We start from the raw sequence: 17,524 nt of genomic DNA, 5'->3' as shown, positions 1-17,524 counted from the left end.
GTGTCGTAGAGAGGAGAAACAGATAGCGATCCTAGGGGTTTTACGTATTTTGAATTAATATCTCATCAGTCAACGGAAAAAAATTGATATAAATTTAGCACGTGTAAAAAGATTATAACATTTTAATTTTATTTTGATTGTCATTAAGAGCTTCTAAAAAATGCATTAATATAGATAATTTTTAGACGTTGATTTTTGAACTTATTGATTCATATAAAAATAAAACTAAAATATAATAATTTTTTATGAACACATAGAGAAAATAACATAGATCAAATCTAACGGTTTTATTTTGACTTTTAAGTTTTAAATTTTAAGTTATTAAAATTTTAAAGAAATAAAAATACAGTGGAGATACAAAAAAATAGAGGCATTTGAACTCTTCTCTATTCTCTATTTTCTATTTGCAATTACATTTCAATTGCACCAATAGAGATACCACTCAGGACTGGACCTATCATCTCTCCCTCTCTCCCATCCCTGAAAGCTCTCTGCCATCTCTCTCTTGCCGTTCTGGTTGCTGGTAACAAGGCCGCCGTTATTTCCTCTCTTTCCCGGTTGGGTCTCAGATGGGGATGGAGGTGCCAGCAGGCGTCGCGAGTGTGTCGCTGATTCTTGCATTTCTTTTCGTTGCAAATTGAAGTAGAAAACCAGAATTGTAGTGGGTGGATCCTTCACTTTTTTTGAATCCATGATGGGATTGAGGAGAAAAAGGAAGTGCCAGTACTGTCTGATTCGACTGGTTTGGTCAATTTCAGTACGGTTTTCCTGATTCAAGGCAATGGCCTAATCCTGATCCTGCTGCTCACCACCACTCAATTTTCCACCGTAGCAGACACTACCCACCCATCTCTTTCTCGCTCTGTCACCTCAGACCATCACCAGCACAGACGCACCATCTCTCTCTCGCCTCAGACCCCAAATTAGCCTCAACTCCGCCCCAAAACCGGGCTTCTGATGCTCTGAACCACCGACCTCCAATTTCTCCCTCCCTCTGTCTCATTGTTTCAGGTAATTTCGCATCTGCTAGCATTTGGGATTAAAATTGTGTTAAACTTTTGCTTTATTGGGCCATTATGTCATCTCAATTAAGATTTAATTTAGACTTGTTAACTTTTTCAAAATTTGTACTCAATTTATACAATTAGTGATATACTTTATTTTGCATCTGGAACTGTTACTTAGAGTCAACTTGAAGCCGTGGAGAAGATTCAATGTAATTAGTCATAGGCTCAATTCAGTCTTTTGAATGCACGTGTATTTTTGACGACTTACACCTGGAACACGATGTCACTGGATCCAACTACTTCACATACCACACGGACCTATCAACTTGGCTCTGTGCACCACCCACTGACATGTTGTACGACCAACAGGAGTTCCGGTACTGTACCAGCAGCAGCATCAACAACTGTCTCATATGACCTATGGGCCGCCACCGAGCGAAAGCTCTGGGTTCTTCCCAGGGATAATAGAGGGGTACAATGTGGGCCAGTTTGAGAGCGTGCATGGTGTGGCCAGGAGGCAGAGAGGCGGTGGTTTAGCATTGAAGGGAATACATTAAGAAGAAGGAAAAGCAAATGAGAGAGAAGCTTAGATCCAGTGATCCCCAACAGAACCAAGGTACATGTACATTTGCTTCATTGTTTATGTTAATTGTATTAATATTTTCTCAAAAAATATATGCATATGAGATATATTTATATATAGGATGATTGGGCAACAATAGTGTCAAATGTCATAGATTACATCAACGAGTTGTGTCCAAAAAATTATCTCTTTTATGAAATTTGCCCAAATGCCCTAAACTTGTGAAGTAATTGGGAAATTATTTCTCCTCTCTCAATGATTCAAAGATCATTTTTATTTATTAAGAAAGAGAGAGACCTCTGTGCAATTTGTAAACAATAGTCACAATATTTATTTATTTTTAGCATTTATCTTTTTCTCTTTACATCATTACAATTATAGGTGTCAACATATGCGCCTGGGAGTATAAGATCTGTTATCCTAACTACCATAAATTTTTGCATGATCTATATCTCCCAACAAGTTTGCAATATTTTTTGAGAAAATAAAACAGTGGTTATCTTTCCACAGTTTCATAACTGTTGAGGTGCTGCAATTTTTTTTGCAGTTTCCTTATCAATTATTTTGCATGGATGACGAGCAGTTTCAGTAGTTATAACTTCTTCTTTTTTTTACCACGAGGTAAAATGAATTGTACCATTTTAATTTTTGCATGGATTGCAAGCTGGGATAAACCTAATATTGACAGATGCTCATTTAAGCAAGTAACCAACTGGTATCCTAAAATACATTATATCTCAGTGTCAGTTCAGTAGATTAAATATTTAATTGAATTGTTGGCTCTTGATATCTATAATTGTCTGGTAGTATTAAAAAAATCTCTGATTGGATAGGCTAAGTACACCTCAACACTTTATGCCAAGGATCAACTTTGGAATAGATTAGCTTTCTATCAGAATCTCTTTGATTATGAAAGACAAATTTCACTTGTACCTGTAAAAAGCTCAAAACTTCAGCTATGCTCTTGCAAAGCAATAATTTCCATTTTATATACCACAAAACATATGAAGCCCTATAATCACAGAACATATCATACATTTGCTTTTATTTTCATTTTTTAATGAAAAGAAGTATATTCGATCTACTGCTCTTTAGACAGTGAAAATAATCTAAGTTTGGATTATTTTACCTCATAAATTAATGATGGGTATATACATGTAAATCTTTAAGGTACATAAAAAATAATATAATCTGAGATAAAATAAACCCATCAATTGACTTGATTTTTTTTTCCTTTTCCTGTATCAGCTTGATCAGAATGTGGAGATCCATTTTTTATTGCCACAACAAGCAGCTATAAAGAGCCTAAACACCCACAACATAAAGCCTCGAATTCGATCTGATCAAAAGCCGGTGGCAAGGTTCACCTTACGACTGGATAAAGAAATTTCCAGATGGCACCGCCATCTAGAAGATTGGATTGGGACTCAAAAGTCTTTTATCGAGGCCCTTAATGGGTATCTGATCCGGTGGATCCATAATGAACCTGACCCTGTACAAGAGATCCTTGATGGTGTGCCTCCTTTTTCTCCAGAAGGAATTGGGCTACTAAGTACTTCACTCCTCGGCTTTTGTTTACTTAATTCCTAGAATGTTTCATATCCAGTTTGTTCTCCATGTTACGAGTCTAACTGGCAGCAGCTGCAGAAAAAAAACTTGCATTTGACAAAGGCATAGAAGAGAGGTTGTGTTTATGCTCGAGCCATCTCTCACTTCCCTACTGTTGTAAAAGAGGTCTCAATTTTCACACCATTTTTGAAACTATTTAGTATTTACACTACCAGCTGTTTTCTCTATGTTGCCTTGCAGAAGTAAAATGTGTCATATAACCCTACAAATGTAAGCAGCTAAGATTTAGCAAAAATGTAACCTTTACTGATGTGTCATATAACCCTACTTGAATTTGGATTTCTAATTTGGATTCGTCTTTTTTGAAGGACAAAGAACAATTCTTGTAAATTAGTATTTTCATAAAAAGTTCGGTTTGAGTTTTCATTGCTTCTTATATACCAGTATATATCTTTATCTAGGCTTTCGGAAGAAGATCTGTTATACATTGAAAACATGGACGTGAGTAATCATAATGTAGTAATGCTTGAATTTGAAATTTCTATTGAAGTTCAGCACTTACTGTTTGACAGCAAAATCTGATGAAACTTTGTTATACATTGGAAACATCAATGTATGTATTATATACTTGTCTTAATATTAAATTTAATGCTTCAAAATAAAGAAAAGAACTTCGAAAACTTATTGCTGAACGGTTGACCTAGTTGTCCCGGTGCTCCAATTATGATTATGTTTGTTGGATTTTTTATGAGAATTGTTAAATTGTTATATATTGAAAATATATGTCATTTTGTATGATAAATGTTTTTTTTTTCTCTTATAATATGTTCCGGTTACATTGCACAGGCATGATACTAGTTTTCATTTAAATGCCAGTGCTTGCTAGACCTCTGTTTTGCCTGGCTGAACAGCTCTAGATTTAGCCTCCACATTTAATTAGTGGATGTATAAAACTGCTGCTTCTAATTGTTTGTTAAATTCATATTCCTTCAGTATATTGTAAGGGTGGACAATTTTGGAAGCCAAGCTCAACCTTGTTAGATAATTTTTTTGAAAGAGACTGGAACCGAACCAAACAAGAATCAGATGGTGTGTGTCATATCTCTTGCCCCCTCCTCTTCGCTTTCACCATCCCCTTCCAAATCCCAATCCTCATTCAAATTTGCTTCTCATCGAGGCCTCTCCCTTGTCTGCTATGCGTCCCCCAATCCAATTCTGAACCCCACAGAATAACCAACAAACCAAATCCACCACCTGCTACTACTAATTTCCCGAGCAACTCAAATTTTGCAGACCTTTTTGGAAAGACTGGAGGCTGCATCAGCAAAGGTGTACAGAGATGTTATCTGAAGCGAGCACTCTGTTGGGTAAAAAAGAAACTCAGAATGATGATTTGTGAAGCTAAATTTGCCACACCATATTAGTTTAAATGTATCTAGGAGTAATGTTTATCGGAGGTTCAAGAAGCAATTAACAGATTGCAGAAACTTAGCCTTGCCATCTATGTATTCATTATGTGATAGATTATGTTCCCATAATTTATCATTGTCAAAGACCATATAGAAGCCAAAATACTTTTTCGTCATTTTGACAATATGGCCGTGTACACTTCTTCTGTACTCATAAAGGAAGGAGGGAATGCGATTAGAAGCAATGTTTTAAAATGCGGTTTTGTTCATGCATATAAAAGATCACTGCAAGCCGCATATGCGGTATGTGATCGCATATGCGGATTATATGCAGAAGTACATGTGCAGTTTTACTATGCTTTGTTAAAGAAATATAGATAAAATAAAACTAATTTATATCTAAAAACTTGTTTAGTCTAGTAATTTGTGTTATTTACTATATTATAAAGGTTATAAATTCTTATTTTCTCCACTGCAAAATAATTTTTAGTCTTTTTTTAAGTCCTCATAGACCGTTTATGTGTCCGAATATTCAAAACCGCATGAACTTAACTACATGAGATTTTGTATGCAAAAGACCACTGCATAAGCATATGCGGCCGCATATGCAGTCCATGCGGATGCATTTTAAAACACTGGTTAGAAGCGAGTCAGACATTTCATCAATCTCAATTTTCTGTTTTATCCATGTTCATGAGATTGCAAATTGCAGTGTGTTGTAGAACAAAAGACATCAAATAAGTAAAAAAAAATTACCTGCAATAAAAGAAGCTACTTGCGCTAATTGCAATGGGACAAAATGCGCTTACAATCATTCACCCTTCAAAAACACATTTTTCACAAACATGCACATTCTATGCATGACAAAGAAACAAGTAAAAAATCAAACATTGACGACCCAGATGAAGTGATTAATCTAACAATGTTAAGATGTAGTCATAAAAGAAGGTAATCCCCAATTATTAGAATAAAAGCATTAAATCCAATTAATCCAATATTATTCTCTTATAAAAAACGCTGAAATTCAAGGGACAATCCAACTAAAGCACCACATTACATTTAAGTAATTAAATACTACCAACACAGAGGATTAGATAATTGCAACAAAGGGACCGAAGAAGTCAGAATTTCGGACAAAGAGACCTATTTCATGATCTATAGCAGTGTTGTAAAAAACATCCGTTTAGCCAATTAATCGGCCGATTAGTCATTGACAGTAATCAAACCGTCATAGATTTTCCCAATCAATCAGCAGATTATTTTCGATTATAGCCGATTATTTATGATTATTTCCGATTAATCGCTTAACAGTACCCTGTCTATCCGATAACCGCATACCGTTTATTTACAACACTGATCTATAGTTGATTTTATTAACTCTAATTAACGGGGTGGTCAAGAAAATAATAGTATAGTACATTCCATGTAAATACTTTTGGGAGATTAAAATTATCTTCATGAAAAGGAGAAATAAATCAAAATGGTTTTGCAGCAGAGAGGGAGCAACAACTACCAAAAAATGAATCTCTGCAGCTGGTAATGGTGTTTCTCGGCCTTAACAACTACCACTTGTGCAAATCATATACAAAAGATCATTTCTCAAATAGATATTTGCATTTCAACATTGCCCTACAGTACTCATATATGGTCCATCATTTTTCACATGCTAAGTTTTACTCTATTGCAGTCGTTCTTCATACATACCTTGTTTACATGCACCTGATACTAGTTAGCCTATCAGTTTACCTGTTTAAATAATAACCAACAGGTCAAACTTTAAGACCAGAATTAGTATCCAAGTTTGAAAAGAAAAATTCTGAAAAACAGGGCAGCAGGATTATGTAAAACCACAAGACAGAAATATATAAATCAATAAAAGCGGAAAGCAATTTAAATCGATGCTTCAAAGCTTTGAAACAGCAAGAAAAAGTGAACTCAACCAAAATAACTAATGAGTACATTAATCTACACAACAATTAAGAACATAATGAGCCAAAATAGAACACTATTTCCGTTTCTATTAAACAAGCAAACCAGCAATGACAAGATAATTTCATCATGATACCATTCCAAAAGTGTTCTCAATGAATTTCTCGTTCCTCGAACAGCCCACGTATTCTTAACAGCACATCAGGCTCAAGGAAGGACTTTAGAATGTTATACGTCACATCATTTGGTACATGCCCTTTAGAAATCATGTCATTTAGAAAATTCAGTGCCAAATCAATTTCACCATTCTTGCACAGCCCATCAATAAAAATGTTGTAGGTCACAACATTAGGCTCATGCCCTTTAGAAATCATGCTATTTAGAAAATCAATTGCCTTATCAATTTCACCTTTCTTGCACATCCCATCAATAAGAGTGCTATAGGTTACGACATTAGGCTCAACCCCTTTAGAAATCATGTCATGTACAAAATCCATTGCCTTCTCAATTTGACCTTTCTTGCACATGCCATCAATCAGAGTGCTATAGGTTATGACATCAGGCTCATGCCCTTTAGAAATCATGTCATCTAGAATATTCATTGCCTTCTCAATTTCATCTTTCTTGCACATCCCATCAATAAGAATGCTATAGGTTACGACATCAGGCTCATGCCCTTTAGAAATCATGTCATCTAGAATATCCATTGCCTTCTCAATTTCACCTTTTTTACTGAACCCATCCATGAGAGTGTTGTAGGTCACCACATTAGGAGCACACCCTTTAGATATCATCTTATCTAGAATATCCGTTGCCTTCTCAATTTCACCTTTCTTGCACATCCCATCAATGAGAGTGCTATAGGTTACGACATCAGGCGCATGCCCTTTAGAAATCATGTCATCTAGAATATCCATTGCCTTCTCAATTTCACCTTTCTTACACATTCCATCAATAAGAATGCTATAGGTTATGACATCAGGCTCATGCCCTTTAGAAATCATGTTATCTAGAATATCCATTGCCTTCTCAATTTCATCTTTCTTGTACATCCATTTAATAAGAATGCTATAGGTTACGACATCAGGCTCATGCCCTTTAGAAATCATGTCATCTAGAATATCACTTGCCTTCTCAATTTCACCTCTTTTACCCAACCCATCTATAAGAGTGTTGTAGGTCACCACATTAGGAGCACACCCTTTAGAAATCATGTCATTTAGAATATACATTGCCTTCTCAATTTCACCTTTTTTACACAACCCATCTATAAGAATGCTGCAGGTGACCACATTAGGCTCATGCCCTTTAGAAATCATGTCATCAATAATATCCATTGCCTTCTCAATTTCACCTTTTTTACTAAACCCATCTATAAGAGTGTTGTAGGTCACCACATTAGGAGCACACCCATTAGAAATCATTTCATCTAGAATATCCATTGCCTTCTCAATTTCACCTCTCTTGCACATCCCATCTATAACAATAGAGTAGGTCACAACATCGGGTTGGCATCCAAGCTTAGGCATTTTGTCGAGCACCATAATGGTAGCCTCACTAATCCTATTCTCGCGACATAGGCCTTCAAGTATTGGACTGAAGATGTGAGCATTAGTGTTGCGACCCTCTTTGAGAAATCGTCCCAGAAAACCAAACATTAGGCTGACCTGATTCCTTTGCACACAGCATTTCATCAAGATCAAATAGGTATAGTCATCAGGATAGATTCCTTCATCTTGGGTTAAGCGGATGAAGAGGGAAAATACAAGGTTGCTTAAATTTTTGTTGCGCACTAAGGCGGAAAAGATATTATTGAATTGACGGATGTCAGCTGGAGGATTCTTGTTAGCCAATAGCTCCTCGAACAGGTGATGCGCCTCTTGGGCAGAAATGGCATTCCCATTCCGCAGCTTCCCCTTCCTATGCTGCTGATGCGGCTTCCCAGTCTTTCCAAAAAGGCCATCAAATTTTGAATTGCTGGGGATATTAGTAGTAGCGGGTGGTGGATTTGGTTTGTTGGTTATTCTGTGGGGTTGAGATTTGGATTGGGGGAATGCATAGCGGACAAGGGAGAGACCTCGATGAGAAACAAATTTGAATGAGGATTGGGATTTGGAAGGGGAAGGGGAAGATGAAAGCGAAAAGGAGTGGGCAAGAGATATGGCACACACCATCTGATTCTTGTTTGGTTAGGTTCTAGTCTCTTTCAAAAAAATTATCTAACAAGGTTGAGCTTGGCTTCCCAAATTGTACAACCTTACCATATGCTGAAGGAATATGAATTTAACAAACAATTAGGAGGAGCAGTTTTATACATCAACTAACTAAATGTGGAGGATAAATCTAGAGCTGTTCAGCCAGGCAAAGCACAGCATCAAGAGAGGTCTAGCAAGCACTGGCATTAAATTGAAAATAGAGAAGGAAAAAAGAGGCTCCAAACCAGAAAAGAAGAATAGAGAAGGAACGAAGAGAATGCTAATCCTCCTGCGGCCACTCTCTGCTGGCTGCTGGACGAACGGATAAAATTCAAGGATAGGTTTGTTTTTGGAGATGTTTTTAGGAATTCGTATCACCGCAGGTACCTGAGGTTCAAGCCATAAATCTGGACCGTTATTTTCATGTGGCACGAGTTTTAAAGCAGACCCCCACAGCCCCAACCGGTTCCGAATTAAGTTTGGCCCAACTGAGATTAATCTGGACCGTCCATTTGTTATAATTGTACCTCAGGTACCTATGGGGACACGGACCTTTTTAGAAGGAGATATCCGGAGCGAGCAACTGGAAGTAACTGGGCTGTGCTATACTATTTTTTTCTTCTGGGTCGAAAAAAAGTAATTGGGCTTTCAGTACCTTTAGATTGGAATTGAGGCTACAGAGCCCAATAAGGAGAGCTACTTGGGCTACTATGTTATTTTGTCTTTTGTTTTATTGCTCGAGTAGAGAGAGCTCCGGTAGTTAGACGAGAGGGGATGGAAGAAGAATCTGTCACCCCAGGTACCTGAGGAGCAAGTTACAAATCCGGTCCTTTCTCTTAATGTAGCACGAATCACAAAGCAAACTCTACAGTTTCAGTAGGCTCCAGATTGGATTTGGACTGGCTGGAATTAATCTGGACCGTACGTTTCTTTCAATGTGTCTGATCAGGATCCGGGTTAATCCGGTTCGAGGAGAAACGCAAGGAGCCCCTTTAATGAATTTTATTTATTTTTTATTATATATTTGCAAATATTTTTTTCCCAGTTTTTAATTTTTTTTATTTAGTTGATTATATTTTTACTTTAATTTTAAAAACACAATATAGTTGTAAATGTCAATTTTTTTTTAAAATGTGTATACTGTCTACATTAGTTTTTTTTTTTTTTTTTTGTCATATTTGTAATTTTGTTGTATATCGGTTAATTGTATGAATACAAAATAATATGCTAGAAATATTCTGAACTCATCTTTCTTTGAAAAAAAAAAAAGATGTGTACATTGTAGCACTTTATAATTTGTTTCATGTCTTTAATTTAGGTTGGTGAAAAATCTGAAGAACAAAAATATTTCAAAACGCTATATCCAAGGCTGATCAAAGAACGTGGTGTCACTGTCAGCAATCGTCACTTACCACTAGTGTTTTGTGACAAGTGAAACTGGAGGTTACAGTTAACAGTTTACATCAATAAAATTTATGGCAATGCTAGAAGTTCTCTACAGTTGCTAACTGAATAACTGCTGAACCAAACAAGAGCATCACTAAAACTGGTAACAAAGTTGCTTAAACTTTTTAACTTACAGGGTTGGATGCTAATTTAAGTTCTCTATGTAACACGAACAACATCTCCTACACTTTTTACGACGTCCAAGTACCAAGTATTCAACATTACCACTAAATTAAATATTACCAACAAGATTAAGCCTAAAACAGGAACAAATCAACAAAAATCCCCCCCACAACAATGTGTTAGCAGCTTAGCATCAGCAAAATATCTGCACTTCAAATCAAGAACAATGTTCTATTTCACATCTCCACTATTGAACCCTCTTTTTCTTGTTCGTCTCTGGGAACTCATCCAGAACTATCACATCATCATCTTCATCATTTACCTCAACTTCTTGTGCAATCCCCTTGTTTTTTCCATTTCCTTCAGAGATTTCTTCCAATTTACGTTTTGCACCGGCCGTTGAAGAGCTATCTCCATTGCTTGAAGAACTGCTTTTCTCTGGTTTTGTGGTGGGTCCAGACCAACCAGTCAGCACCATGCCATCAGGTTCTTTTTCTTCGTCAAATTCTTCCCTGCAATCATATTACAAACCACATATTACACAGGATTTAACATAGCACTTGGCAACACTAGATACTGGTAGTATAGTATATATACTCCCTACTGGGTCAGGTCTCAGGTATTACTTGCATATGTGATGTACAAAACCATTTATTTTTTATTGGATCTACTGGCAATATGTTAATTCAAGATGTGGATAATAAAAAACACCTGTGTTTGATGTTTGTGTTGCATATGTCATGTACAAAACCATTTTTTTTATTGGATCTACTGGCAATATGTTAATTCAAGACATGGATAATAAAAAACACCTGTGTTTGATGTTTATGTTGCATGTTAGTTCCTGCTGGAAATCTTCGACAGAAATAGTTGTACCATTTGTTACTGGTGCAGGAAGCTCACTCAAGACCTGCAAGAAAGAGAAAATCAGATTACAATACGTAGAGAGTGAGTGAGAGATGATAATGATGCATAGTATCATACAGTATCCACACTGCATACCAGACAATATAAGACTAATCCGGTACTCCTAAAAAAAGTAAAAGCACCGTCCTCATTTGTAGATTTGTTATTCTTACATATGTACAAATAAACAGGATATTTCATATTTCTCATGTTTTCTCATAAAAACATGAAAAATCCTGCAAATAAGGGAAATATCCATCTTGTTCATTCATGGACACAAAATATGTTTCTTCATCTATCAGAAGCTTACAAGAGATTCAGTTTTCTCTTCTCTCCTTACTGTTTATTTTTCTTGAAAATAAAAGGAACAGAAATAACCTTGTCAAGATTGATAGCATAGGTGGCAACCATATCATCATCAAGATCATCACCTTCCTCATAAATTAGTGATGAACCTTTCATGACTAAAGGGAGGTTCATCCCGAGCTTGCTCTTCACTATCTTATCTATCACATCCCTTAGCTTAGTTGTGGAAGTGTTTACTTCCAACAGAAGCGGTGTCTGATACACAAATGAAGTTAACAAATTAATAACATCTCTTATACTAAAACCCTCTACACATGTATTTTTTACCCACATGTACAAGTTGGAGCAAACAGAAGCAGTGTCTGATACACGAATGAAGTTATGGAGGCATACAGTTTATCTTAATTAAGCCCAAGTAGATTTTGCTTTGGTTGATATGGCTTAATAAAACCTTATAAGTTTTGTCAAAAGAGCCCTATAAAGCACATTGGCATTGACCACTAACAGGAAACATGTACCTCAGAACAAACATAGCAAGAAGGGTTGGGTTCGAATGGTTCCACTGGCATAAGAAGCATCTTTCTATTCGGATGCTCCAGACAATAAGTCATTCTGATACAAGTATTCATTTTTTTAATCAAACAAAAATATCGAATAAAAAATCCTGCATATATATCAGCACATTGTGAAAAGTAGCAAGAGTTCTTTTTCCAATTTACATTGTATTACATAATAAACTCTTTTGTGCTTAAAAAATGTCAATGTCTAAGCCAACAAAAGTTACAGAACCAAGAAGCAATTGAGCCTAACCATCTGGGTAATTAAAAGTTACACCTTATAATCTCCAACTGTATTTGCATATAGCCCAGAAATTGATCCTTCATTAATTTAATTAGAACTAACGTGTTCACCTACTTAAGTGAAAGGCTATACAGTTTATAATCATGAAAAAAGAGCTCTCATAACTTGTTCTGAATGCACCTTTCCATTGCAAAAAATTTCACCAGGTCCTGACATTCTTGACACACAATACCAAAAGGCTTAAACAACAATAGTTTACCTGTAATTGTTAGAATCTTTCAATAGCACCTTCATGGCCTCAATAACAATAAGACCTGAAATTATAGCATTGGTTGTTGCCACAGCATGAACTATATTGCCAGCAATGCCCTTGGCCTCGAACAGGCTGTGAAGAGGGATACCAAAAGAAGATGCGCGAATATTGGCGGAAGCTGTCACAAATTCTACTGCTAGCTGATCATCCTTGTCAAAAGTCAGGTTCCCAACTTCCTACAAGTATGGAAAGGAAAGAATTACATACTTTAGCAAGGATTTGTGCATCAAACATAGAATTCCAGACTGTGTACAAGTGCGTTTCTCTGCTAATATTTTGATGAATTTTTTCTTAATTTTTCAATTTCATCTCAGCTTTCCTACAGGCAGTCACATTCTTTTTCTAATTTGCATCTACTACAATTTCATTATGTTTCCTTTTTACAAGTGGGTGCTGAGTATACGTATGCATGCTTGTCAGATGTGAGCCTGGTAATGGCATTTTGTTTCTTGTATTCCTTACAACAATCGATGCTCTTGAATTAAGAACTAGCCCACCCCTTAGAATAGAATCATTAACCAACAGGAGTGCTAGATGCTAGAATAAGCTCTAGCATTTCATTTACCAGTGCATAGGTAGTCAAAGATCCTATGACTGAGTCTTCTCGGCCATAATGTTGTTACTATTTGACCTTTGGTGGCCGGATTATGTATTTTTGTGTTCATTCATACTGATCAGATGCATCACATCTGAACACTAGTCAACATCAGCATTAGCAAACATACAAATAAAAAATAAAAAAATAAAAAAATAAATATCTATATCAGCATCAGGAAGAAACCTGGACAACATCACTTGCTTAACTAAGATTTTGCCAATAGATCATACCATACCTTATCTCTTTTTTCCAAGAACAACCTCACGACCTCCAAAAACACCCTGGTGTTTTCAGACAAACTCCAAACCTCCTGGGGGTTCTTCAACCCAAGCAACCCCATAGCTGACGGAATAGATCCCACACCATCCTCATTCTTGACACCTCCATTTCTTTCTTCTTCAGGCAGCACATCCCTCACATAAATCGGCCTCGGCCGTGTCCTGTTCTTCCAAGTCTCCTCATTTGATAGCGCAGCCTCAATATTGTGGCCAAAGACATGGTCATATATCTTTCGTGCATACTGATCAGGAGACTCATGTGGACTCCGCTCAAACACATCTTTCGATGCATCTGACGAATTGTTCCCCTCCTCCGAGCCATTGGATGAGGAGCGGACATTCAAATCATTCTCTTGGTTTTTGTCGCCAAATAGTTTCGCAAACAGAAGGTCCTTGGCCCAAACTATGCAGTGGACAAACTGAGGCAACAGAGAAAGTTAATTAAAAGATGTTAAATACAGAACAGCATCCTACAGATACCAACAACTGTTGAGCAGCAATATATCAGAATTGAGTACATTGGATATGGTACGAATATAGGTCAAGCAAATTTGCAAGCTCCACCAATGATACTGTGCAATTTCCAAACAATCTAGCATTGTGCTGTATTTGCAATTACAACTAACATGTTAGTCGACATTTCGCAAATGACCTCCACTATTAGAACACTATGATCAAGCAACCTACATGTTAACATTTGACAACACTTTCTCATAACTAAATAAGATATTTCTTCACCAAGTCCAAATTAAACTAGAACCAAACTAGGAAACATGTAGGGTTCCGAACATATAGATTGAAATTTGGAAGCAGTTTATTTCTCTCAAGAAGATAAAACAAAGAGGCAATTTAAAATTCTTTACTCTGCTTGACCTTGATTTCATAGCTCGACTATTCTGCTGCAAATCCACTGACATAACAGGCATAAACTACCACAAAAACCTTACAAGTTATTTATTTTTATTCTTTTGCTTGCACTTATGTGGAAATCTTCCACAAAGCTTAACAAAAGGATATATTATGAAAGCCTTGTACACCCATGTCTTTCTCTATCTTAGCTTAGGCTGAGAGCAGTATTTGAAGAGATGGCGGTATAAGATGTGGAAATTGATGAAACATAAGGGCAGATACTTGTTGTGATTTGTAGAAATTGTTCAATTCTTTTAACAACATTAAAACACGTGGCAACACGTACCAGTTTTATCAAAAAAAAACAAAAACAAAGATTTACTGCAAACTGAAATGGCAAAAAGAAAAAAAAATGAAGATCGATATTGAATTTTATAAAAGAAGGTAAAATAACCTTAGAGGGGGTGCTAGTGATGGTGCAGACAGGGTAGGTCTTGGGAGTTGGTTTTGGTTGGCATTCATAGCACTCCGTTTGACCCTTTATGTGAACTGTCACCTATACCAAACAAAAAACATATCAACAAAAATAAAACAATATAATCGTGTTTCCTCATAGAACCAAAAGAAATCTGGCAACCTGATTAGAACTCCTTGAGTTCTCGTGGCAGATCATTTTCTGTCAGTACTAATATATTTCAGGTTGCAGAACCAGGGTTCAGTACAGCCTCAGTGAGGTGAAGTAACGACATGAACTGGCAATGGTCCCGTGCATGTGCTTTCATTTTTTTTTTCCGCCCTGACTAAAATGCCCTTTATCACATAACTAATTGGAAATTGGGACAGCATTAACTTCCTCCTTAAATTTGCATACATTTCAGCTTACTGGATCCATGTGGTGCACTGGCATTTATCGGATGAATTCAATTCAATCAATGCAACTCAAATAATTTACCTGACCCAAAAAACCAGTGGTACCACTTTCGACCAGAGGTATCCCAGCAGCAAGGCGGAGCCTATTGACATGCCTCCTTGCATCAAGATTATCAAGCCCATTTAGCACCACATTAAATTGCTTGAAGAATTCAACATTGAATTGAGGATCCTTAACATTTGCATGGTAAGCGGTTATGTTAATGCGAGGCCTAAATTTCAGTACAGCTTCCCTAGCAACCTGTGTGAGAGAGTGGGTCAAAATAAACAGGTATGGTAAGTGCTGTGCCATATTGAATGGGACCACACAAGTTACTGCTAGACCTTTTAAGCCAAACTGAGCCACCATACTACTGGTAATTGGATTAGACCAGTAAGCCCCAAAGCTTATTTCTACTACTCTTTTGGATGATAAAACTATTTAAAGCCTAACTAAGCTTAGGTTATTTAGAATGTCAAGCAAAACTGAAGGGACATCAGATAACAACCAACATCATGCCATATTGGACCAAACCAGTGCTGGTTGAGAAATTGTATTGTACTGATTGAACACAAGAATGCATGTACCTTAGCCTTAGACTGGCCAACATGGCTCTGACGAAAGAGAAACTGCCGATTTAGGTTACTAACTTCAATAGTATCCATATCTATCTGATAATTAGCATTAAAGATAAATTGTCAGTATAAATCAAAACAATTAAAAATACAATTACACCAATGGAAAGTTAATTATGAAAAATTCAAATTTTGAGAAAAAAAAATTGAAGCTGAAGTTCACAGTTTGCCAGAAAACCATAAAAGAAAGGTTCCCACAAGTCCTAAAAGCAGGATTTATTCTTTTTTTTAGTAGCTTTGTGAGTGCTTTGAATTCTGTACAATTCCTCAACTAAAACAAAGCATAACCTACCAGTTGGGTTTCTAAACGCTGACAAATTAGATAAGATTTAAGAGTATTGAAAAAATAACTAGTAATTAACTTGATACTAAATTAACATAATATAAATAAACAATAAACCCCCAAGGAGGCTTACGCACTATGTGAATATCTTCAAATCCAGATAGAGCAAGCGTCTTGAGCAGCTCGCAACCTATACCTCCAGCGCCAACCATCAGAACTTTCGCCCCCTAAAATTTGAATTTGGCAACGAAAAAATTAAACAAAAAAAATCCAAAGAGTATTTGAACTTAATCCGTTCGAATTCAAGACGGAAACAAGAGGAGAGACTCTACGACAAGGTTCACTAAGTAGGGTTTACATGCTGTAAGAGCTAGGTTTAGTAGGTCCCGCTCGTTGTCAGTCAACGAGAACGTAAGAGAGCGTTTGCTGCGTACCTTAATTGCTTCCCTTTGAGAGGTAGAAGCCATGGCGACGAGACGCGAGCGGGAGCGAAAGAGACGGAGAGGAGGCGTACTGGCGAAGGCGTCGATGAGCAGTTAAAGTAAAAAAAACCCGAATCCGAATTCCAAGAGACGTAGACGGTCAGACGGAGAACGGGAGAAGATGTTTTGTTAATGTTATTTCTAATCTTCTCAAGTTTTACAAAACAGGATTCTTCAGTGATACAGATCTAAGCATAAATCTGAATTCCTTAGGTTCCTCTCCAGTTGTTCGGACAATTTGTAGTTTTACAGATAATCTACACCGTCCAGTCGCAGATCTGACTGTCAGATTTGCAAGAGATCCTGTAATTGTGTTGTACAATGAAAGTTCGTTCGATACGAACCTCTTAAACGCTTCATCAGCGAGCTTCCTTGCTCTTTCCTCTGGTCAGTCAGTCAACTCTTCAATAATAAAATATTCAGTAAAAAAAAAGACCAGTTTGTGTACTGGATTTTTCAATTTTCATTCATGTCATATTTTGATATTTGGTATTTTTACAGTCCTTGTGTGGTTCTATGGCACGCTACTCTCAGTTCCAGATCCCAAAATTTAAAAATAAAATAATTATTGATAAAAAAATAACTATGTCTAAGTTATTTGACTAAGATATTTTTTCTTGTGAAAGATGAAGTGGAAATTACTTAGATATTTTCAGTTAGACTTTAAACTGGAGGGGTAAGCACTTCCGTTAACCAAAGAAAAATCAAAATAGGTAACTACTTTTATCTTATACAATGTAAAGGTCGCAGAAGCAGCAACTTCAATTATTAACCAACACATGATTGCATGCAGATCCAAATAATTACTCTGTCTTATCCATTGTTGATTTGTTGAACTCTTTTGACCTCTACATTGCCTCACGGAAGACCACATGTACAAGGCCCACATGAAATCCGTTATT

At 36.6% G+C, this 17,524-nt stretch overlaps 2 protein-coding genes and 1 long non-coding RNA gene across 3 annotated transcripts; 1 reads left to right on the top strand and 2 right to left on the bottom strand.

Moving 5' to 3' along the window:
* The first annotated feature begins 464 nt into the window (after positions 1–464).
* On the top strand, positions 465–3,855 carry LOC144544417 (uncharacterized). Its single transcript, XR_013508222.1, has 3 exons — positions 465–1,011; positions 1,186–1,623; positions 2,839–3,855. It is a non-coding gene; the product is annotated as an uncharacterized LOC144544417 (long non-coding RNA).
* A 2,622-nt stretch (positions 3,856–6,477) lies between these two features.
* On the bottom strand, positions 6,478–9,044 carry LOC144544426 (uncharacterized). Its single transcript, XM_078292934.1, has 2 exons — positions 8,938–9,044; positions 6,478–8,764 (listed from the first exon to the last, which is right to left on the bottom strand). Exon 2 carries the CDS (start codon positions 8,669–8,671, stop codon positions 6,650–6,652), a length of 2,022 nt encoding a protein of 673 aa, XP_078149060.1. The 5' UTR covers positions 8,672–8,764; positions 8,938–9,044; the 3' UTR covers positions 6,478–6,649.
* Positions 9,045–10,281: 1,237 nt separating this feature from the next.
* On the bottom strand, positions 10,282–16,891 carry SAE2 (SUMO-activating enzyme 2). The gene is made up of 11 exons (XM_078292936.1): positions 16,575–16,891; positions 16,278–16,367; positions 15,810–15,893; positions 15,265–15,483; positions 14,767–14,868; positions 13,421–13,882; positions 12,534–12,763; positions 11,992–12,085; positions 11,546–11,728; positions 11,074–11,171; positions 10,282–10,773 (listed from the first exon to the last, which is right to left on the bottom strand). Exons 1-11 carry the CDS (start codon positions 16,605–16,607, stop codon positions 10,509–10,511), a joined length of 1,860 nt encoding a protein of 619 aa, XP_078149062.1. The 5' UTR covers positions 16,608–16,891; the 3' UTR covers positions 10,282–10,508.
* Between the last annotated feature and the right edge of the window lie 633 nt (positions 16,892–17,524).

Source organism: Carex rostrata, chromosome 26, assembly GCF_964058835.1.
Source record: "Carex rostrata chromosome 26, lpCarRost1.2, whole genome shotgun sequence".
Lineage (NCBI taxonomy): Eukaryota > Viridiplantae > Streptophyta > Magnoliopsida > Poales > Cyperaceae > Carex > Carex rostrata.
Note: the sequence above shows the minus strand (reverse complement) of the source record. Positions and strands in the feature narration are given on the sequence as shown.